This window comes from Rana temporaria, chromosome 2 (genome assembly GCF_905171775.1).
Source record: "Rana temporaria chromosome 2, aRanTem1.1, whole genome shotgun sequence".
NCBI classification, from domain to species: Eukaryota; Metazoa; Chordata; class Amphibia; order Anura; family Ranidae; genus Rana; species Rana temporaria.
Genome location: NC_053490.1, coordinates 123810158 through 123834777, shown reverse-complemented (window position 1 = coordinate 123834777; position 24620 = coordinate 123810158). Strand labels below are relative to the sequence as shown.

Sequence of the window (24620 nt, the reverse complement as noted above, 5' to 3'; positions counted from 1 at the left end):
GAAAGTATGTGGAAATGTATAAATTAAGTCAAGCCTTTAGATGAGTGGATAGAGAAAGACCAAAATGTTCAGAGCACAATCTCTCTTGGCATAGAAGATGATCAAATCATACATATATGTGAAACTGTTAAAGAAATGTGGGAAGCATTACAATAGGTGTTTAAAAGAGCGAATCTCAGCAATAAACTGTATTTGATTAGAAAGCTTTACCAAACCAAGCTGATGAAAGGCCAGGATATGCAGGATTACATAAGGCATGTCTTGGAAATGACTGAACGCCTTAGATGTATAGGAGAAGAAATAAAAGATTTTCATGTTGCAGTACTATTACTAAGCGGCTTACCAGAAAGTTAAAAAAAAAAACATTTGTCACAGCACTTGATGCACATCCAGATGATGAACTGACATTGGACTAAGTTAAGGGCAGGCGTGTAGATGAATATAAGCGTAAAACAGAAAGCATTACTAATGACTGTGCTTCTGTCACAGAGTCTGCTTTAACCACTTGACCACCAGGCACGTAAACCCACTTAATAACCAGACCAATTTTCAGCTTTCGGTGCTCTCACAATTTGAATGACAATTACTCAGTCATACAACAATGTACCCAAATGAAATTTTCGTCCTTTTTTTCACACAAATAGAGCTTTCTTTTGGTGGTGTTTAATCACCGTTGGGTTTTTTATTTTTTGCGCTATAAGAGAAAAAAGACTGAAAATTCTGTAAAAAAAAAAAAAAATTTCTTTGTTTCTGTTATAAAATTTAGCAAATTTAGTATTTTTTCTTCATTCTTTTGCATAATGTGAAAGATGAAGTTACGCCGAGTAAATAGATACCCAACATGTCACCCTTCAAAATTGCACACGCTCGTGGAATGGCGTCAAACTTTGCTACTTAAAAATCCCCATAGCAGGGTATTGTGGGGTATTGCAGAGTATTGTGGGGTATTGCAGAGTATTGTGGGGTATTGCAGAATAGTGTGGGGTATTGCAGAGTAGTGTGGCGTATTGCAGAGTATTGTGGGGTATTGCAGAGTATTGCACAGATTGGTTATGTTGCTGTGTATTGTTATGGGGCAGGGATGGCTGAGCAGGGATGGATGGCTGGATCTGTGACTGCATTTGTCACAGATCCAGCCCACAGCACTCGTGCTGCATCCACTCTCTCCCCTCTCCTCTCACACTGTACAATTCGGTACAGAGAGGGGAGGGAGGAACCGGCGTCATCACATGACGCCGGTTTGTTTACAAGTGATCGCTCCGTCATTGGACGGAGCAATCACGTGGTAAACCGCCGCTATCAGCAGCGATTTACCGTGATGCGCCGGGTCCGGTCACGGACATTCCCGCGTGCGCACCCCAGAGGGCGCGCGGGAGTGCGAGTCTGGGAGGACGTCCATGGACGTCCTCCCAGAGTTAAGGAACCGCCTTGTAGATGTCTTTCGTCTATAGGGCGGTGATCAAGTGGTTTAAAACAAAAAATAGGAACAAAAACAGTAACATGCAACTAGAAACACGTGAATGCTTTGAGTGCAAGAAAAAAGGTAATTTAAAAGCAGATTGCATAAATTGGAAAGCTACAATGCAAAACCAAACTAAACTGGTCAATAGTGTGAAGGAAGAAACTAATTTTACTTCAGATAATGAATATGTTTCTCAATTCAAAAGTTGAACCTCATCTTTGCAGGCATGGTGTGTTGATTCAGGATCTATGAGTCACATGACAAATGACAGAAATGTATTTATTTACCTTGACCAGAATAAAACAGAAAAAATCACCACAGCTAATGGGCAAATATCGGAATCAGGAGGAATAGGCGATGGTTTACTTTAATGTCCTATTTCCCAAAGTATCACCAGAAAGATACCTGTGGAAAATGTACACAGTGTCCCTGCTCTTGACACTAATCTTTTGTCAGTGAAGAAGCTCACAAACGATGACAGTTGTGTCCTCACAAAATGGGATCTCTTACTTGCAAAGGCTAAAATGATCGATTAACTGTATCAGCTTAACTGAAATGAGGTGGTTAATACTGCCAAAAAAGAAAAACATTCTAACTGAATTCACACTCGGCACAGACTCCTTGGGTACAGAAATCCTGACATAATAAAAATGAGTCCATATGATCAAATAATGAAATGCACCAGCTGTATAAAAGGAAAAATGAAAAGAAAAGCCTTTCCAAAGCAGAGTAACAACAGAGCTAAGAAACAACGTTAATTCAGATCTTTGCGGTCCAATGGCAAAAACGACTCCAGGAAGTACTAGAGAAACTTGAACAGTATTTGGCTCAAGTGAGCAACAAATATGGCAAGATGCCGAGTGTATTGCGCACAGAAAATGGAACTGAATATACAGTGCATAACACAAAGGCGATTCTAAGAAAGCTTGGTGTAATATTTCAAACTACTGTCCCATACAGCCCAGAACAAAATGGGGTTGCAGAAAGAATGAACCGTACTGTGAGAGTGGAAGAACCATGCTGTTTGATGCAGATATGCCAACTACATACTGGGGGGAGACAATTAAGACTGTATGCTATCTCCAAAATCAACTAAGAGAACTCCATATGAAATGGGAAAGCCATGTATGAATATGTTTGGAAGCAAAGCCTATGTGCACATCACTTGCTTGCTGCTCACTACTGTTGCTTGTCAATACAGAAGTGCTGATCTCCTGGCAGCCACTCAGAACCCTCACTGCACTGCACATGTCTATATAAGAGAAGATGAGAGAGGGGGCGAGTCTCTTATGCCTCGTACACACGACCGGTTTTCCCGTCAGGAAAACTGCCATGAGAGCTTTTGACTGGGAAAACCGACCGTGTTTATGCTCCATCGCAGTTTTCCTGACAGGAAAACTGCCGGAAAAAAGGAGTACCAGCTCTTTTCCCGACGGGATTCCCGGCGGTCTTTTTCCCGGCAGTTTTCCTATGTGAGCTTTGGTCGGGAATCCTGGCCGTGTGTATGCTCCATCACAGTTTTCCTGTCTGACTTTTTACCGCCAGGAATCCCGTAAATGTGTACTAGGCATAACTGTAAGGCCGGGTACACACGAACAAACATGTACGGTGAAAGCGGTCCGTCGGACCGTTTTCACCGTACATGCCTGCCAGAGTGCTTCTGTACGATGGTTGTACACACCATCGTACAGAAGTCCGCGCATAAACAATACGCGGGGCGTGTCCGCGTCGTCGCCGCGACGATGACGCGGCGATGACGCGGAGACGTGGGCGGGCCTGCCATTTAAAGGCTTCCACGCATGCGTCGAAGTCATTCGACGCATGCGAGGGACGGCGGGCGCCTGGACATGTACGGTAGGTCTGTACTGACGACCGTACATGTCCGAGCGGGCAGGATTCCAGCGGACGGTTTTAAAACACGTCCAGGAAAATTTGCCCGCTGGGAAAAGGCCCGGCGGGCAAATGTTTGCTGGAATTCGGCCCGCTCGCGCCCACACACGACCGAACATGTATGCTGAAACTGGCCCGCGGACCAGTTTCAGCATACATGTTTGGTCGTGTGTATGGGGCCAGAGTTGTAGCTGCTCTCTCTAATGCCTTTTAGGTTGGTGGGAGAGGATAGGGGGGACTCAGCTCTATACTGAAATATGGGAAGAGAGCTTTGGATTGGGGGGACTTGGGGGTACACAGTGCACCCCTTAACACTGCACTTTGTACGTAGCACACCCCTCAACCCTGCACTCTGTACACAGCTCAACCTTGCACTCTCTACACAGCTCATCCCTTAATCTTGCACTCTGTACACAGCTCACCCCTCAACCCTGCACTCTGTAAGTAGGGCACCCCTCAACTCTATACTCTGTACATAGGGCACCGCTCTGCCCTGCATTCTGTATATAGTGCAATATTGGCCCTGCACTCTGTACACAGCGCACCCCACAACCCTGCACTCTGTACATAGGGCACCCCTCAACCCTGCACTCTGTATATAGTGCAATCTTCAAACCTGCACTCTGTACACAGTGCACCCTTCAACCCTACACTCTGTACACAGTGCACCCCTCAACACTGCACATTGTACACAGCGCACCCTCAACCCTGCATATTATACACAGCACACCTTTCAAGCCTGCCCCCTGTACACAGCACACCCCTCAACTCTGTACTCTGTATATAATGCAATGGTAGATAAAGAAAATCATAAGTGTACCCACACATCCTGATGTCTTGTCTCTGGACTTCCTGGGAGGCTTCCATGTTTTCTCTTTAGTTTCTATGTTAATGAAGAAGTTCCTGCCTGTTGATGGATCCACATAACATTCCCAGTTATCCCGAACGTCTATAGGAGGATACGTGGGGCTAGGAGGGTTTCCATGTGTCCTCTTCAAATCCTCCAGATTGCAGTAGACTGGAGTGTCCTGCATTGTGTTGGCCAAACTCACCTTTATAAAGCAGACAATGTTACATGTTAATTAATATAAAATATATAAGGACATTTTCTCAAAGTGTCTATTTTTACTTTAAATGTTATATCAGACCCCTGCTCCTCCATATAATGGCACAGAGGATACCTCCATCACACATTGATATACACTATATTGTCAAAAGTATTGGCATTTCTGGCATCTTTTTCATATACTCTGCCATCAAGTTTTATTACATCGCCTGTAGGCAGCTGCAGTCTGTACTCCACACTGTAGGTGATGTTCACCTGAAGCAGCAATGCAAAAGGGGAAGGAAGTTGTGATGACTTCCTGTGGTCACAGGATGACAGCTGTCCAATTGGAACCTCATGTGACTTTGTCAGCCATCTTGGGTCTATTTAAAGCGGGAGTTCACCCAATTCGGGTTTTTTTTCTATTTTCCCCTTAGCTTCATGCTCGTTTTGTCTAGGGGAATCGGCTATTTGTTTTAAAATATGATCCGTACTTACCCGTTTTCGAGATGCATCCTCTCCGTCGCTTCCGGGTATGGGTCTTCGGGAGCGGGAGCGGGCGTTCCTTCTTGATTGACAGTCTTCCGAGAGGCTTCCGACGGTCGCATCCATCGCGTCACTCGTAGCCGAAAGAAGCCGAACGTCGGTGCGACTCTATACTGCGCCTGCGCACCGACGTTCGGCTTCTTTTGGAACATCGTGACGCGATGGATGCGACCGTCGGAAGCCTCTCGGAAGACTGTCAATCAAGGAACGCCCAGTCCCGCAGCCCATACCCGGAAGCGGCGGAGAAGATGCATCTCGTAAACGGGTAAGTACGGATCATATTTTAAAACAAATAGCCGATTCCCCTAGACAAAACGAGCATGAAGCTAAGGGGAAAATGTGTTCGCTATGGGTGAACCTCCGCTTTAAGACTCTTGCTCCTGGGTTTGGCACGCTTTATGCAAGTGGCTAGTGTAGGGGCAGGTTCCCCGTCTGACAGGGATAGTGCTTAGAAGTAGGGAAAGGTTTCAGAGGAGTCGGGATAGTGCAGGGACTATGTCTATCTCCACTGCAGGAAGCCTCCCCTTTAGGTGTGGATCGGCCAGGAAGCATTCTCGTTCCTCATTGCAGATGCTGTTGGTATCATTCAAGGCTACAGACCCCAGTTACTGTTCATATTAGATTGGAAACTGATTGATTGCTTCTGTGGACAGGTGTCTTTTATACAGGTAACAATCTGAGATTAGGAGTACTCCTTTTAAGAGAGTGCTCCCAATCTCAGCTTGTTAGTCGTTACCTGTATAGAAGACACCTGGGAGCCAGAATTTATGCTGATTGATAGGGGATCAAATACTTATTTCACTTATTAAAATGCAAATCAATTTATAACTTTTTAGAAATGCGTTTTTTGGGGGGATATTTTTGATGTTATTCTGTCTCTCACTGTTAAAATAAACCTACCAATTATAGATTCAAACATAGAAACATACAAAATCAGCAGGGGATCAAATACCTTTTTTCCTCACTGTACATGCATGACACCATTAGGCACATGCCTATAAATGGTACTGGCAAAGTTTTTTGTCTTATTTTTTATACACACAATATTATAGTATTTCAAACCAGATTATGACTAGTAAAACAACAGCAAACCCTTTTTGTGCTGAAGCTAGGAAACTACGGGCTTCGGTGGTAAAACTCTGGCCTTGCATACATGTCTGGTACAGAATTGGAAATACATACAGCTCCAAATACCTAGTCTAGAACATTTGTGTCCACAATCCTAATTGTTTTTATCTCAGTTTAACTTTTTACTTTCACTTTTGTTATTCAGTTTTAGCAAATATCCATTATCTTTATGGTTTGTGTAAATATGCACTTTGCTCATATGTATTCTGGGCTGAAAAAATGATGATGATTGCAGAGTACATATAACTTTGTCTAGCCCATTTACAGTGTAAGTACATACAGATTAAAGTGGCTGTTCAGTCAGTTCGGAACAAAAATAAAAGTCAGAAGCTACAAAAACCACAGCTGGCTGCCCACTGCACATGCATGAGCTGCTTTGTGAATGGTCCTGTAGCCTTTTGGAACCTTTTTTTTTAAAAGCAGCAGGAGGAAGAGCAGAACTTCTCCATCCCCTTCTGTAGATGGTTTGGTAAAAGGGCATGCCAATTACTTAAATTGTCATTTCCTCCATAGGATCCTTTATGAGGTCAACATATAATACTTTACTCTCTAGCTTCCGTTGTCAAATTCTCCCATGCTTGTTTCCAGAACTTCTCTAGAGCATCTCTCATCCCCTGGGACTACTTATCTCAATGTGTCCCTATCTCCTACTCCATTTTTAAGTGTTCCCCTGAAAACCCATATCTTTATAAGAAGCCTACGCTGCTTCTAACTAATCAACTAGATGGGCTTTTTTTAACCTGACTATGCAAATAAGTCTTTTTTACTTTCTCCATATTCATACTCCACAGTTATTACCTTTAGTATCACTTAAAGTGGTAGTAAACTTTTTTTTTTAATTTTACCTACAGGTAAGCCTATAATAAGGCTTACCTGTAGGTACAGTGAAAATCTTCTAAACTTGCAGTGTTTAGGAGATATTCACATAGCATGGAGCCAGTGACGTCACCGGCGCATATGCTCTGAAGGAACAGCATACCCGTGCCGTTCGCTCAGAGCGGTGTGCCGTGCCCGTGACTCCCGGGAGTGACATCATCTTGGTTCGGCCAGTCATGCGGCCGGAGCATGTAAACCCGGAAGTAAGACCGGGTGAAGATAAAAGCCATGTCAGCGGCAAAAGCACGCGGCTGGAGGGCTTCGTTCTAAGGTAAGTATTTCATAATGTACTAGTATACAATGCATATTAGCACATTATGCCTTTACCTTGCAGGTTTTGTTTTTTAAACATGCCCAAGTTTACTACCACTTTAACCCTCCCTCTTAGATTGTAAGCAGAGCCTTCTGATTCCTCTTGTATTTAATTTAATTGTATTGTAACTGTACTGTCTGCTTTCATTTTGTAAAGCGCTGTACAACAGTTGTCACTAAATCTAATCGTAATCCTGTATGATGATGATAATAATAATATTAATATATAAATATTTCCCATCACTTCCTGTCACTGTGTCACCTCCAAATGAAAAAAGATTTTGTCTGGACATTTATACGTTTTTACAATGTTATATAGTTACATAGTTAGTCAGGTTGAAAAAAGACACAAGTCCATCCAGTTCAACCACAACAAAATAAATAAATAAACAAACAAAATAAAAAGCACAATACAATCCCATACACCCAACTCCATACCCACAGTTGATCCAGAGGAAGGCAAAAAACCCCAGCAGAGCATGATCCAATTTGCTACAGCAGGGGAAAAAAATCCTTCCTGATCCCCCGAGAGGCAATCGGATTTACCCTGGATCAACTTTACCTATAAATGTCAGTACTCAGTTATATTATGTACATTTAGGAAAGAATCCAGGCCTGTCTTAAAGCAATCTACTGAGCTGGCCAGAACCACCTCGGGAGGGAGTCTGTTCCACATTTTCACAGCTCTTACTGTGAAGAAACCTTGAAACCTTTCCGTATTTGGAGATGAAATCTCTTTTCCTCTAGACGTAAAGAGTGCCCCCTTGTCTTCTGTGTTGACCGTAAAGTGAATAACTCAACACCAAGTACACTATATGGACCTCTTATATATTTGTACATGTTGATCATATCCCCCCTAATTCTCCTCTTCTCAAGAGTGAATAAATTCAGTTCCTCTAATCTTTTCTCATAGCTGAGCTCCTCCATTCCTCTTATCAGTTTGGTTGCCCTTCTCTGCACTTTCTCCAGTTCCTGATATCCTTTTTGAGAACTGGGGCCCAAAACTGAACTGCATATTCCAGATGAGGTCTTACTAATGATTTGTGCAGGGGCAAAATTATATCTCTGTCTCTGGAGTCCATACCTCTCGTAATACAAGAAATATATATAATGTTTGTGAATCATTGTACAGTACTTTTTCTAAAAATAAATAGCACAATGCCAACACAACATTAGTAAAGTTTGAATACATTTTAACAGACTTCACTTACTGTAGTTAGTGGAACTCATTATTATTAGTTATTTGGCACACAAAGCAATGGCCAATTGATTGCATCTGTTCATTAATCAAAGTTCAGAACATTTACAGACAACCAAAACTTTCTGAGTATCAAGCAAAGTTCACAACAGTAGGAAATTCCCCACACATTAGAAAAATAAATAGCTTGTGAGTTTCTTGAGTTATTGTTAGAGTTGTAATAGTCATATTTCATTATAATGAACTCATTTATGTCCCTGTGTTTGTATAATATATCCTAGGTTCACAGTTTTTCTGTTTGATAATCTATTGATTAGCATTTTCATAGGATGTCAGACTTGCAGGCGCATTACAGGATTAATTCTGATTCCAGGGCTCAAGTCCTGCGGGAACGCGTGGGAACGGAGTACCTGCACTTTTTTCACAGCAGGAACGCAGTTCTCTTTGCAGGACTAGAGCAGCCAAAAGCAGCCGAGCCGCCCGAGCCAATCCTTCACTAAGCGGCGATGCCCAGCTCGAGTCACTGTCAGAGGCAGGCGAACCTTAGTAATCCTTTATGTTACTGGCCGCTTCCTGTATATGGATTCATCGGGTAGTGTGCGGGTATTCCGTCACTTCCTCGATGCCGCAATGTCTCCTGGGAGCTTTTGTCATTGTTCCCAGGAGTCATTGTGGAGGTCTGCCGCGAGTTATCGCGGGATTTAGAAAGAACTTGCTTAAAGTTCTTTCTAATCCCGCGAAGAAAACATGCGGTTTAGTAATTATGCATATGAGCGTATCATTTTTTTTTTGGTGGATCTTGGGTGGGAGTTCTCACACTTTTTCCCCAGGACTTGACCCCTGGGTCATTCTAGGTACTGCATTTAAAAGAGAACTAAACTCTGGAAGCTGTGCCCAAAAAAGAGGGACGAAGGAGTAATCACCAGTACTGCCTATGGTCTCTCTGCAGCTGATCTTCCCCTGTGGTTGACTTACCGTGCCTTGCTCTTCATTGTGCCTCAGTACCTTAGATGATCTCACACTGCAGATATATAACTATGAAGCTGTAGGACCACAGGAGTGCTCTAGGAGGAACTCCAGGCTCCTTCCGATAAGAATAAAAGTCAGCAGCTACGATTACTGTAGCTGCTGACTTCTACTATTAGGGCACTTACCTGTCCAGGAATTCCGCCACCATCTCCACTAAGGGAAACCATCAGTGAAGCCTTGGATCTTTACAACCAGTTCCCCACTGCGCTCTGTGAATTGGCTGGCTGCGGGGGAATGAGCAAGAGGGCTGTCCATTTCTCAGCAGCTTGAAAATAGCAGACAAAGTGTGAACAAGCCTTGTATGACTCTGTCAATCTATCCAGAGAGGAATAAAATGAGCAGTTGAAAGCTGCACTCTAATAGGCTTATATGTAACCTATTCATTCTGAGTTTATGGCCCCTTCACCCAGGGCACGCGCCGACAGCGGATCCGCCCACTCAGCAGAGGATCTTCCCGCTGATCTCCGCTGAGCAGGAGGATGACAGGTCTGTGTCTGCTCCACTGATGCAGAGTGGACACAGACACAGCCTTCTGTTCTCTATGGGGCAATCACCTCCATGCTTGCCGGCATCCGATCCGCTCTGCTAAAAATAGACGGAGGATAGGAACAGATGACATTTAGATGGAAACAGATAGGCTGTCTGTTTCCATCTAAATGTCATCTGTTTCTATCCTCCGTCTATTTTTAGCAGAGCGGATCGGATGCCGGCAAGCATGGAGGTTCTGATTATGTCCGCCTGAAAAACTGACAGACAGACCCGATCGAAACGTCCATGTGAAAGGAGGCCTATATTTCGATAACAGCACTTCAGCAAAAATGTTTTATACGCATTATTGTTGGTGTCCAGATGAAAAATATCAAATTCCAAGAATAAAAACTTTTGCAAAATGGATCATCTGAATGAAAGAATAGAAAGCACAGCAATATCTGCTGTCAACGCACCGCAATTCAGCTCGTATGTCTACTGATACACCGGCGTACTTTCAAATTTGCCGCGTCGTATCTTTAGTTTGAATCCTCAAACCAAGATACGACGGCTTCTGGCTTCGATCCGACAGGCGTACGGCTTCGTACGCCTTCGGATCGTATGTGCAATACTTCGGCGCCTGCTGGGTGGAGTTCGCGTCGTTTTCCGCGTCGGGTATGCTAATTAGCTTTTTCCGTCGATCCACGAAGGTACGCGCGGCCGTCGCATTCTCTTATGTCGTCGCTAGTCGGCTTTTCCCGGCGTATAGTTAAAGCTGCTATTTCGTGGAGTATAGATAGACTTGCCATGTTAAAGTATGGCCGTCGTTCCCGCGTCGAATTTTGATTTTTTATTTTTTTTGCGTAAGTCGTCCATGAATAGGAAAGGACGTAACTCACGTCTACGTTCAAAAAATGACGTCGGTGCGATGTCATTTCGCGCAAAGCACGGCGGGAAATTTCGAAACGGAGCATGCGCATTTCAATCGGCGCGGGGACGCGCTTCATTTAAATGAATCACGCCTCCTACCCGCCCAATTTGAAATACGCGCCGAGAAATACACTACGCCGCCGTAACTTATGGCGCAAAATCTTCCTGGATTCGAAATTCCACCAGGTAAGATACAGCGGCGTAGCGTATCTCTGATACACTGTGCCAGGGCAATACTTTGTGAATCTGGCCCCAAATGGCTGTGTGTCCCAAAGCTGTGAAAATAGAGGTTTCCCCATATGATGAACAGAACTGCACACACGATGCATGCACACCCTTCCTCCTCTTACATCGGTTATAAGGCAGCTTCAAAACTGGGGTCTAGTGATTGCGCAGCACTGCCTTTAGGAACCAATAAACCTTTCTGCTTACATATAGGAAAATAGCAGAAGTGGACCCTTAGCAACCAAGGTAAGGGGTCAACTATAGGAATCCTGCTTTCTCCTCTTGTACTGGTCATCTACCAACAATCTTTCACACATGGTGGAATTTTTTGACGTATTGTAGAGAAGAGTTTTTACTGAACCGTAAAACTTCAATTTTATGACAACAAATACATAATGTAGGAATGGTTTCTACAAACATATTTTAAGGAACTAACCTCATCTAACTTGCTGAACGACATGCTGTTTATTTTAAAATAAATACCCTTGTGACTCTCCTAATACTGCTTAAATGTTTCTAAAGCAAATACTTTTTTTTCTCTTTTAGAATAAGGAAGTGCTACTATTGTCCTCTGTGTCCCAAATGCAGAAATTCACACTACTTTCCATGATGATCATAATCACTGGGACAGAAAGTGATGGGAAATGTAAAATCTGATGCCGCGTACACACGATCATTTTTCGGGTTCTAAAAAATGATTTTTTTTTAATGTCATTAAAAACGATCGTGTGTGGGCTTCAGAGCATTTTTCGGGTTCTAAAAAATGGGCAAAAAAAAATTCGAACATGCTCTATTTTTTTCACAACGTTTTTTAACGATGTCGTTTTTCGGGTTGTAAAAAATGGTCGTGTGTGGGCTTTAATGACGTGAAAAATCCGCACATGCTCAGAAGCAAGTTATGAGACGGGAGCGCTTGTTCTGGTAAAACTAGCGTTCGCAATGGAGTAAGCACATTCATCACGCTGTAACAGACAGAAAAGCGCGAATCGTCTTTTACTAACACAAAATCAGCTAAAGCAGCCCCAAGGGTGGCGCCATCCGCATGAAACTTCCCCTTTATAGTGCCGTCGTACGTTTTGTACGTCACCGCGCTTTGCTAGAGCATTTTTTTTTTCACGATCGTGTGTAGGCAACAACGTTTTAATGATCAAGTTAAAAAAAACTTTGTTTTTTCTAGACCCTTAAAAACCTAATTTTTTAGAACCCGAAAAATGATCGTGTGTACTCGGCATTACAGTTGACAACAGAACAGCAATATAGGGTAGTGTTTCTCAATTTTTTTTCAGTCAGGGCACCCTTTAAAATTATATACAACCTCAAGGCACCCCATTGTAAATTGGAAAGAACTAGACTAAAGCCTCGTACACACGATAGGTTAACCAGAGGACAACGGTCTGAAGGACCGTTGTCCTAGGATAACCGATGAAGCTGACTGATGGTCCATCACGCCTACACACCATAGGTTAAATAACAGATCGTCTCAGAACGCGGTGACGTAAAACACAACGACGTGCTGAAAAAAACGAAGTTCAATGCTTCCAAGCAGGCGTCGGCTTGATTCTGAGCATGCGTGGATTTTTAACCGATGGTTGTGCCTACTAACGATCGGTTTTGACCTATCGGTTACCAATCCATAGGTTAATTTTAAAGCAAGTTGTCTTTTTTTTAACCTATGGTTAAATAACCTATGGGGCCCACACACGATCGGTTTTGACCGGTGAAAACGGTCCTTCAGACCGTTGTCCTCTGGTTAACCTATCGTGTGTACGAGGCCTAATAGTTATGCATAACGCAGCAACATCTGCACAAGTAGCACACCCAACATTAGAGGTCATTCAATAGAAACCGACTGACATTTAGTATCAGGGCTGGTGCAAGGATTTTTGACACCCTAGGCGAAACCTCATTTTGCCGTCCCCCAATTGACTCCACCCCTGACTCCATCCCCTTTTCCCTGCCCATGTAAACCCCACCTTTTTAATGAAGCGCCCATCAATGCAGCCTCACCAGCGCCCATCAAATGCAGCCTCACCAGCGCCCATCAAATGTAGCCTCACCAGCGCCCATCAAATACAGCCTCACCAGCGCCCATTGAATGCAGCCTCACCAGCACCCATCAATGCAGCCTATCAATGAATGTTTGCTTGCTTACATTCATTGGGGGCACAGTCCTCTGCTGCTGACACTATGTGCGAACAGAGAGGCGGCTGCCTGCTGATGCTGAGACTTAGTTGCTTGCTGAAGCGAGAAGACAGTAGGGACACAAGTGACCGTGTGCCCTAGGCAGCAGGGCGCCGTAGGCGGCTGCCTAGTTTGCCTAGTGGTAGCACCGGCCCTGTTCAGTATATGTGTACTGCAGCTGGTCCAACAGATGTTGACCGGTAGGCCAGCTTCTATCGATGGGGCATGACTGAAAAGGATCTGCTAATTGGCTCCCAATCAGTCTTCTCTGCTAATGGCTGAGACTGCTGACTGGAGTGTTCTGGCAGGGGGGCCATTCCCCTGTCAAAACCCAATAGCATAGCAGGGGAGATCACTGTACTAACATTGCATGGTTAGTACAATGGCTCTTCCGGAGCTGTAATTTTTTTTTTGTACCAGGCTGACGTGGAGGAGCAAACAAGGATGCTGACACAGGCACCCCATGTCCATCTTAACAACCAATGACGTTGTTGATGGTTAGAATGCTGTTGGATGAAAGGTTGTAATGGTGCTCAATGACAACCTGTGGCTTTGTGTAACTGAAAGGCAGGCTTTATCCACCCGCTGGTTTGTATACAATTTTTGGGCAATTTTTTTAGATTTTGCCAATGCACCCCTGAAGATACATGAAGGCAACCCAGGGAATCCCCTTATCTTTTTTGTTGAGGTTTTCTCTCACTGTATCTCTGGAACATGATAAAAGGGAAATTTCCCCAACAGGACACAGACAACACAAAAAAAACTGACAATGAATGTGACTATTTTACTATCTAGAGTTTTGGTTTCACTATTACTTCAAGGCCTCTTTGTATTAAGTGATTTGGAATCAATTCAAAATCGTGGGAAAATGCATAAAGCGTTTTTGGGTGGCATTATTTCTAATGGCAAATTAACCACTTGCTTACTGGGCACATATACCCCCCTCCTGCCCAGGTGAAATTTCAGCTTTCGGCACTGCATCGCTTTAACTAACAATTGCGCGGTCGTGCAACGTGGCTCCCAAACAAAATTGACGTCCTTTTTTCCCCACAAGTAGAGCTTTCTTTTGGTGGTATTTGATCGCCTGTGCGGTTTTTATTTTTTGCGCTATAAACAAAAAAGTGAGACAATTTTGAAAAAAATACAATATTTTTTACTTCTTGCTATAATAAATATCCCAATTTAAAAAAAAAATAACATTTTTTTTTCTCAGTTTAGGCCGATACGTATTCTTCTACATATTTTTGGTAAAAAAAAAAAAAAAATCGCAATAAGCGACTGGTTTGCGCAAAAGTTATAGCGCTTACAAAATAGGGGACAGAATTATTTTTTTTTAATTATTTTTTTTACTAGAAATGGCGGCGATCTGCGATTTTTAATGGACTGCGACGTTATGGCGGACACATCGGACACATTTTTGGCGCCATTCACATTTATACTGCGATCAGTGCTATAAATATGCACTAATTACAGTATAAATGTGACTGGCATTGAAGGGGTTAACACTAGGGGGTGAGGAAGGGGTTAAATGTATCCCTGCTTAGTGTTCTAACTGTAGGTGGAGGGGGGGTGACTGGGGGGGTGACCGATCTATGTCCCTATGTACAAGGGACACAGATCCGTCTCCTCTCCAGAGACAGCACCGCTGTCTCTGTGTAAAACGGCAATGAGAGATGATCTCATATGTTTACATATGAGATCCTCTCTCATTGGCCGCACAGATCGCCTCGCGAACGGCCACTCTGATTGGCCGTTCGCGGCGATCTGTAATTGGCTGTGTCCGAGGGACACGGCCAACACAGATTTTCCCCGCAGCACGCTCTGGAGCGCGCGCGGGGACCGCCCTAAGGGGCGGCCGTCAATTGACGGCGGTTTGGAAATTGGGATCCGCACTGTAGCCGTCAATTGACGGCAGGCGGATCCCAAGTGGTTAAAAGCAGTGCGATTCTGCCGCAATTGTCACCTGACAGAATCGTCCGGCAAGCGCGGCAAACCACATGTCTAGAAATCGTGCTTTGTCACCCACAAAGGACCAGGAGATTCTTTTGGGTGACAAATTTGCATAGGGCAGCCTATTGAAGTGAATGGGCTGCCCTATGCGTGGCACACAAAAATGTGTGTAAATCACACTTTCAGAATGCCAAGCAGGAATACTCGTTCCCGCAAAGTGAGGTCTGAACGGGGCCCAAATCAGAACTCTGGACAAATAGATAAATAGGTTCACTGTTTTACCTGCCAAGGGCTTTAATTTTTGCTTAGGCAATCTTTTGAGTAGGGATGAGCTGAACACCAGTGATTTTATTAATGCTTAAAGTGAAACAATAAAGGTGAAATATTCCTTAAAATTTCATACCTGGGGGGTGTCTAAAGTATGCATGTAAAGTAGCGCATGTTTCCCATGCTTAGAACTGTCTCTGCACAAAGTGTCATTTCTGAAGGAAAAAAAGTCATTTAAAACTCCTAGCAGCTATTCATGAATTGTCGGTCAATTGAGAATACAGAGAAAAGTCATTGAAAAAAATTAGAGGGCCCCCCCTCCAGTCCATTACCAGAACTTTTTTTCCATCAAAAATGACATTTTGTGCAGGGAACCAAAATGAAAAAAAAAATGTGTGGGGGTCCGCGTCATTGACCCCACGCCATTTTTTTTTAAATTACGACGGGTTCCCCTTAATTTGCATACCAGACCTGAAGGGCCTGATATGGATATTTAGGGGACCCCCACATATTTTTTTCAATTACCTTTCTCTGTATTGCAGGGACCGACAATTCATGAATAGCTGCTAGTTTCAAATTACTTTTTTTCCTACAGAAATTACACTTTGTGCAGGGACAATTCTAAGTACAGGAAACATGCGCTACTTTACGTGCATACTTTAGACACCCCCCAGGTATGAAATTTAAAGGAATATTTCACTTTTATTGTTTAACTTTAAGCATTATTAAAATCACTGCTCCTGAAAAAACTTCAGTTTTTTAAAACTTTTCTTTGCATTGATACATGTCCCCTGGGGCAGGACCCAGGTCCCCAACTTTTTAGGACAATAACTTAAAAATTAACCTTTAAAATTAGCACTTTAGAATTCTCCCATAGACTTTTACAGGGTGTTCTGCAGCTTTTCGAATTTGCCACGAACACCCCAAATTGTTCGCTGTTCGCCAAACTGGCGAACAGCCAATGTTCGAGTCGAACTCATGTTCAACTCGAACTCGAATTTCATCCCTACTTTTGAGTTACACACCTCTGCCACAATGTCCAGCCAGAATGGTCCCTCTGGTAGTTCTTGTCCAGATTTACTGAATTAAACGAGAGCTCCAGGAAGTATCATCAAAAAAGACTGCAGGAGTTAAGTGTACTGTGTTGTCTAGATTTACCTCTGTGCTGTCCTTTCCAAAATACAGCTCCCTGAAAATCCTGGTGCCACAGCAGTGGTACCATTGGCTGACTGCTTTTGTTCCTTACCCATTCCTCTTCTGTACCCTGCTGTTGCAATAGAAATCTATTGGGCTCAAAGGAGTTGTAAAGGAAAAAAATGTTTTTGCTGAAATTACTGTTTACAGGGTATAGAGACATAGGGCCAGATTTAGAAAGAATTACGTTGTGCAGCGGCGGCGTAACGTATCCTATTTACGTTACATAGCCGCAGGTTTACAGCGTAAGTGCCTGATTCACAAAGCTCTCACCTGTAAACTTGCGGCGGTGTAACGTAAATCCGCTCGGCACAAGCTCGCCTAATTCAAATGGGGCGGGCACCATTTAAATTAGGCGCGTTCCCGCACCGAACGTACTGCGCATGCTACGTCGGGAAAATTACCCGACGTGCATTGCGCTAAATGACATCGCACGGACGTCATTTGTTTAGACGTTAACGCAAATGGCGTCCAGCGCCATTCACGGACGACTTACGCAAACGACGTGATTTTTTAAATTTCAACGCGGGAATGAAGGCCATACTGAACATTGCTTAGAACACCTAGGAGTCAGCCCTAACTTTACGACGCGTATCTTGACGGAAACAACGTAAATTTAGATCGACGGACATCGCGGACGTTCGTGAATCGCTGTAACTAGTCATTTGCATATTCTACGCCGACCACAATGGCCTCGCCACCTAGCGGCCGGCCTAGAATTGCATCCTAAGATCCGACGGTGTAAGTCAATTACACCTGTCGGATCTTAGGGCTATCTATGCGTAACTGATTCTATGAATCAGCCGCATAGTTAGGACGGGCGGATCACAGAGATACGACGGCGTATCAGGAGATACGCCGTCGTATCTCTTTTGTGAATCTGGCACATAATAGTTAACTGATTCCTTTTAAAAATGATTAAAAATAGATAAAAATCAATCATATAATGTACCTGCAGTTTCTAGTTTCGTTTTTGCATGTTGTTTCCTGCTTCTGTGATGTACAGAGCCACAGAGCCAATACAGGGCAGTGATGGTTTGGAAAACGAAACTGATTGGTGCTGAGGGGGTTTTAGACACACAGTAAATCACACCTCCTTGATTAGTGACCACAGAGAGAAAGCTCCCAGTACCGTGGTTATCAGGAAACAGACAACCAGGAAGTGTGGAGATCAGAGAAGAATTACAGCAACTTGAGAGCAAAAACGAACAATGAGGACATGAAAACAGCACTGCATTAAGGTAAAGTAAGCTATTAAGATAAAAAAAAATCCTTTACAAACCCTTTAAAGTACTGAAGCCAGGGATGACTAAGCAATTGGCACTTACAGAAACTGACTAGCAATAGTGGGCCATATTCTGAGTAAGGATACGATGGAGTATCTCAGGATACTCCATCGTATCTCTCTTTTTTGGCCCGTGTATCTATGCGACTGATTCTTAGAATCATTTTCGCATAGATACACTTAAGATCCGCCATGTGTAAGTCACTTACACTGTCGGATCTTAAATGTAATTACTAAGCCCGCCGCTAGGTGGTGTTTACGTTCAGGTCTCATTTGTTTATGCAAATGAGCCTGATACACCGATTCCCGAACGAATTTGCGTCGTGTAACCGTCGCTAACGTCGTTTGCGTAAGCGTAAACTTACCCCTGCTATATGAGGGGTAAGTTTACGCAAGTCCCACGTAGGCCATGTTAAGTATGGCGTCGGGTCCGCGTCGTGTTTTTCCGTCGGCTACGTCGTTCCCCTAAGTCCTTCTTGAATACGACTTTACGTCAATGACGCACACGTCGGCGTCATTGACGTTTTACGCCGAGAACTGGAGCATGCGCACTGGGCTATTTTAAGCCCGGCGCATGCGCAGTTCGTTAGAATCGGGGGCGCGCTTAATTTAAATAGAAGCCGCCCCCTTGGAGATACGCGTGGCTACGCCCGGTTATTTACACTCCGCCGCCCCAAACTACGGAGCAAGTGTTTGGGGAATACAGCACTTGCTCCTGTAGGTTGGGGCGGCGGAGTGTAAATGGCTTACGCGCCGCCCGCGGGAAATCTAGGAGAATATGGCCCAGTATCTTTTGCATTTTTGTTTTTATTTTTATGGAATGTAAGAGAATCTCAGTAGGACACTGCTGGATCTAAAATGTCAACACACCACCTAGTAAAAAAACAATAGGAGGCAGATGAAGATCCTATTTAATACAGGATGAATAATACATGTATTACTGTTCTCTAGGAAACAACAAATGTTAGTAAGTGTCACTTGACCCCACAATTGTGCAGGCAAATCTGACCAGCAAAGGTGCTTTATAAATAAAAATCCCATGTAAATATCTTTAGAAACATGCTCCTAACATTTGGAGGTGTGCATTTCATGCAATACACATAGAAACAAGCAAATTATAAAATGTGCTGCCATTACTTAAAACGTTGTGGCATACTTGATGTTCATCCTTTAAGGAAATTACATCACAACCTGCTTCAACAATTTTTGCAATAGTAACAGTCTATGATTTCAACCATGAACCACACTATCCAACTGCTTACATGTCAGTCGGGTGACTATGCATGTATTATTAAATACAAAACATGATGCTATTCCAGACATTCTCTAGCTGTGTGCGTGCTTTATTGTCAGCCTATATTTAATTATATTCATTCAGTATATCTCAATAATCATTTCTAGTTTGGCTTCAGCTTTGTACATTTATACTACTTTAAATTTGTACAGCTGCAATCTACCGGCGATCTCAAATTGTAATTCACAGAACAATTGACTTCCCTGTATACAATCGGAGCTTGTGCACATTGTTTTATTCCATGGCTTGAGCAAAATTCTAGACTAATGGTAAACAAGTCCAATTTATTACTAATGTACAAGTCCATTAATTGTTACATTACCTATGCTTTACTGGTGTATGATCCTGGTAATTTGGTAATTATTTTGGGCCAGATCCACGAAGAAGTTACGACGGCGTATCTATTGATACGCCGCGTAACTTCTAGCTTGCTCCAGCGTATCTTTGTTTTGTATCCACAAAACAAGATACGCCTGAAGCTGGGCTAGATCCGACTGGCGCACGTCTTAGTACGCCGTCGGATCTAAGGTGCATATTTACGCTGGCCGCTAGGTGGCGCTTCCGTTGATTATGCAAATTAGCTAGATACGCCAATCCACAAACGTACGTCCGGCCGGCGCATTTTTTTATGTCGTTTCCGTAGGGCTTTTTCCGGTGTAAAGTTACCCCTGCTATATGAGGCGTATCCTATGTTAAGTATGGACGTCGTTCCCGCGTCGAATTTTGTAAATTTTACGTCGTTTGCGTAAGTCGTTTGCGAATAAGGCTTTGCGTAGAATTACGTTCACGTCGAAAGCATTGGCTTGTTGCGGGTTAATTTGGAGCATGCGCACTGGGATACCCCCACGGACGGCGCATGCGCCGTTCAGAAAAAACGTCATTTACGTTGGGTCAAGACGTATTAACATAAAACACGCCCCCATCTCATCCATTTGAATTGCGCGCCCTTACGCCGACACAGTTACACTACCCGCCAAAACTTACGGCGCAAATTCTTTGAGGATACGGAAAATACGCTGTAAGTTACGGCGGCGTAGTGTATCTGAGATACGCTACGCCGGACGGAACAATGCGCCGCGCTACGTGGATCTGGCCCTTTGTATGTATTTCCTGTCCATTGCTTGTGTATAATACCAAAAAGCTGCCTGTATGCGGTTCCAGTTCCTTTTTTAAGCACAGCTCCATGGTATTGCCTGTCCATCTCCAGTCCATCTGACCTCCAGTCCATCTCTTGTGATCTGTTCCGGTACATTTTCAATCACCCCAATGGTTTGTCTGTCTTCAGCCCACTTGATATATACAGTATCTTCCAGTGCTAGTATCCTGTTTACCTCCGTTAACTGGTCTGTATATTCAGTCCATTATCTGTGAGTGTTTCCAATCCATTGATTGTGAGTAATTACATTTTATTATCTGTGCAGATTTCCATTACATTGTTTGTACTCTTGTCCAATACATAGTTTGGGTATAATTCCAGAATACAGCATCGTGTGCATCGTCCAATGCCTATTGTAGTCCCTGACAACTGTTTACATTCCATTAGCTGTGCATACTTACATTTCAATGACCGTGTATAATTCCAGACCATCGGATTATACTTATTTATATACAGATTTATATTATTTCTGGCTATAATATTGGTACCTATACCACTTACAAATCATTAGTATTTAGCATTATGCCACAAGCACATTTTGACCCTGCAATAAACTGATCCCAATTTCTAATGAAACTCATAAATGCTAAAGACATGCAAAATATTCCCGCATAGAATACTCACCAGTTCAAGCAACAGTGTCAGGCATTGCTAGTAGGTAGATAGGAGGTACACACACAGGTTTAGCTGTACTGAAAACTTGTACAGCGTGTTTCCTTTCTTGTTGTTTGTATGGTAGAGTCAGCAGGCGGACACAAGTAGGCAGGTATTACATTGATGTGCAGTGATGAGCGAAGTTTGTACCCTCATATGCTCTCTTGGTGTAATGTTCCATACTTGCTTCTAAGTCATCTTCTTCCCTTTGCACTACTAGCCTGTTGATAGCTTGCTATGTCCTGTTCTCTTTCTGAAAAGAGGAACTAGACTATGCTTGATTTTGCAAGGGAATGATTTTAAAATAACAGTCATCTCTTTCTCGCTGTTTTCTCTAATGGCGCGTACACACGGTCAAATTTCTGACAACAAATGTTCGATGTGAGCTTGTTATCGGAAAATCCGACCGTGTGTATGCTACGTGAGAAATTATACCGCTCAAAAAACTGCTAATTCCTTGGCTTTGCTTCCGTCCCACTAAACCAAAAGGGTGCTGGCTATGCACAGGTGCATTGGATAGAAGAAGGTCCTGGACTGCCGCACTCCTTAAAACGATGTCTTTATTATACAAACAAAATCCAAAAAACAACCAAAGCGATGCAGTCAAAATGAAGTGAACAAAAGGAAAAAGGTGTCTGACATGTTTCACATCATGTGATGCTTACTCGTGTGTATGCTACATCAGACATTTGCTGTCGTAATTTCCGACAACAAATGTTTGAGAGCTGGTTCTCAATTTTTCCGACAACAAAAGTTCTTGTCGGAAATTCCGATCTTCTGTAGCCAATTCCGACGCACAAAAATCCTACGCATGCTCGGAATCAATTCAACACATGGTCAGAATCATTGAACTTAATTTTTCTCGCGGCTTGTCTTAGTGTTGTACTTGACCGCGTTCTTGACGTTCGGAATTTCCGACAACATTTGTGTGACTGTGTGTATGCAAGACAAGTTTGACCACAGTTTTGATGTCGGAATGTCCGATCGTGTGCACGTGGCATAAGAGTTAAATAGTTGATCTACAAAGGGTATAGAAAATAATCACCCCCCAAAATAATCACATTTTGTTGCTTTTTAGCCTGAAATGAAGACAGACACTGTTTGTCTGGGCTCTGACCAAGCCATGCAACGATATTCAGCTTTTTCTCCTTCAACCATTCTGTGGTCGTTTTTGCTGTGGGCTTTGGGTCATTGTCATGTTGGAAGATAAAACTTCTTCCCATTGACAATTTTCTGGCAGAGGGCAGCAGATTTTTATCAAGGATTTGATGGATTTAACCCATCACTTTTTCTTCTACACTGATAAGTTTACTTACTACCACCAATTCTTTACTGTATTTGGATGGTGAGCTGTATTGGAATTCTGCCAGACATATCATGTCATGGTGTTAAAGCCAAATAATTTTAGTCTAATCTGACCATATCACATTTTTCCATGTGGCCTCGGGATGTTTACGGTGCGTTTAAGGTGGTCAAATTATACTATAAAAATTAATTACTGGCCAAAGCTATCACAAGGATGTTATTGTGATAGCTGGAGAGTGCTGAACTGGTCAGCAATGAGTCCAGGTCCTAATCCCATAGAGCACCTGTGAACAGATCTCAAAACAACAGTCAGGAAAAGGAACCCTTCCAATCCAAGACACCTGGAGCAGTTGGTGAAAGAAGTGTGGTCCAAAATTCCAGTAGAGAGGTGTAAGGAACTCATTGATGTTACAGGAAACAATCGATTTCAGTTATAATTGAATGGGGGGAAAAAAGTGTAAAAAAAATAAATATAAATAAAATAAATAAATAAAAAATTTAAAGCTCCCGTCTTCCCGTGCTAAAACACAAATGCAAACACACATGTAGGTCCGGTATGCATATGTAAACAGTGATTGCATCACACATGTGAGGTATGGCCAGGACATCAAAGTGAGAGTAATAATTTGTTTAACTCTAAATTGATAACCTGTAAAGGCTTTAAAAACATTGGGCCATATTCTCATAGAAGTTACGATGGAGTATCTCAGGATACTCCATCGTAACTCCCTTTTTTGGCCCGTGTATCTATGCGACTGATTCTTAGAATCATTTTCGCATAGATACACTTAAGATCCGCCATCTGTAAGTCACTTACACTGGCGGATCTTAAATGTAATGACGCCGGCCGCCGCTAGATGGCATTTACGTGAAGGACTCATTTGCGTATGCAAATGATCCTTCTACGCCGATTCCCGAACGAGTTTGCGTTGCGTAACCGTCGCCAACGTCGTTTGCGTAAGCGGAAATTTAGTCCTGCTATATGAGGAGTAAATTTCCGCAAGTCCCACGTAGGCCATGTTACGGATGGCGTCGGGTCCGCGTCGTGTTTTTTCGTCGGGTACGTCGTTTCCGTAAGTCGTTCTTGAATACGACTTTACGTCAATGACGCACACGTCGGCGTCCTTGATGTTTTCCGCCGAGAACTGGAGCATGCGCACTGGGCTTTTTGAAGCCCGGCGCATGCGCAGTTCATTAGAATCGGGGGCGCGCTTAATTTGAATACAAGCCGCCCCCTTGGAGATCCGCCAGGCTACGCCGGGGCATTTACACTCCGCCGTCCCAACTTATGGAGCAAGTGTTTGGGGAATACAACACTTGCTCCTGTAAGTTGGGACAGCGGAGTGTAAGTGCCTTAAGCGCAGCCCGCGGATTTTTAGAGAGAATATGGGCCTTTATCTATGGACAATTGTAGGTATCGTCGATTGTTGCCATTTCACAAGCATGGACAACTTTAAATCTTGACATGTTTAGTATTTATCTACTTAGTGTTCCTCTACAGGTGCAGATGCCCTGAAGCTCTCCCATAAAATTTTCGATATTTGCGCCTCCCCTACTGCATTCCCTCACCCCCTTTACATCACCCTCCTACATCACTGGCCCCCATTACTTTACAAATTCCCAACCCACAGTAGTGTCCTCTGCCCTCTTTATATTCCCTCCCCCACAGCACTGTCCCCCTTCACATCCCTCCATAAGCACTGCCCCCTTTACATCAACCCCCCCTGCAGCACGGCCCCCCTCAAATCACAAACCCCACCTCACCCCGACATTACTGCCTACCTTCATAGCACCCCCCCACAGTGCTACTCCTCTTTACATCAACCCCCTTAACATAACCCCCCTCCCAGAGCACTGCCCCCCTTCCACATCACACCCTGACCCCAAAGTAGTGTGCTTTGCCCTCTTGACATTCAGCCACCCCACCCCCCAGCACAGGCCCCTTTCACAAGGATTCCCCCTCCAGTAGCGTCCCCTACCCCCGTCACTCTCCTACCTTAGATAAAGCGGAGATCGAGAGGCAGGATAGTAATGAACTGAGTACAGGAGGCAAAGCTCATCACTGGATAGGGGGGGGGGGGTAGTGGGAGCTGCACAAGTTAACTTTCCAGATTAACCAGCAGGCATAGGTTTGCGCACAGGGTGTGCTGGGTGTGCCTGGGCACACCCTAATCACCCCATGTACATTAGCATTATCCAGGAGTGGCACCAGTGGTCACTGTTAA

General features: G+C 43.6%; 1 protein-coding gene across 3 annotated transcripts in view; it reads right to left on the bottom strand.

Moving 5' to 3' along the window:
• Positions 1–24620, bottom strand: part of ARHGAP9 (Rho GTPase activating protein 9) — a 203521-nt gene that overhangs the window by 145983 nt on the left and 32918 nt on the right. For 2 of the 3 annotated variants that reach the window (XM_040340918.1, XM_040340919.1), the window contains exon 4: positions 4177–4404. In XM_040340918.1, coding sequence (XP_040196852.1) covers positions 4177–4404 — 228 coding nt within the window. Of the gene's footprint in view, positions 1–4176; positions 4405–21060; positions 21319–24620 lie in introns of those variants that run through there. The other variant, XM_040340920.1, reaches the window with a different exon arrangement.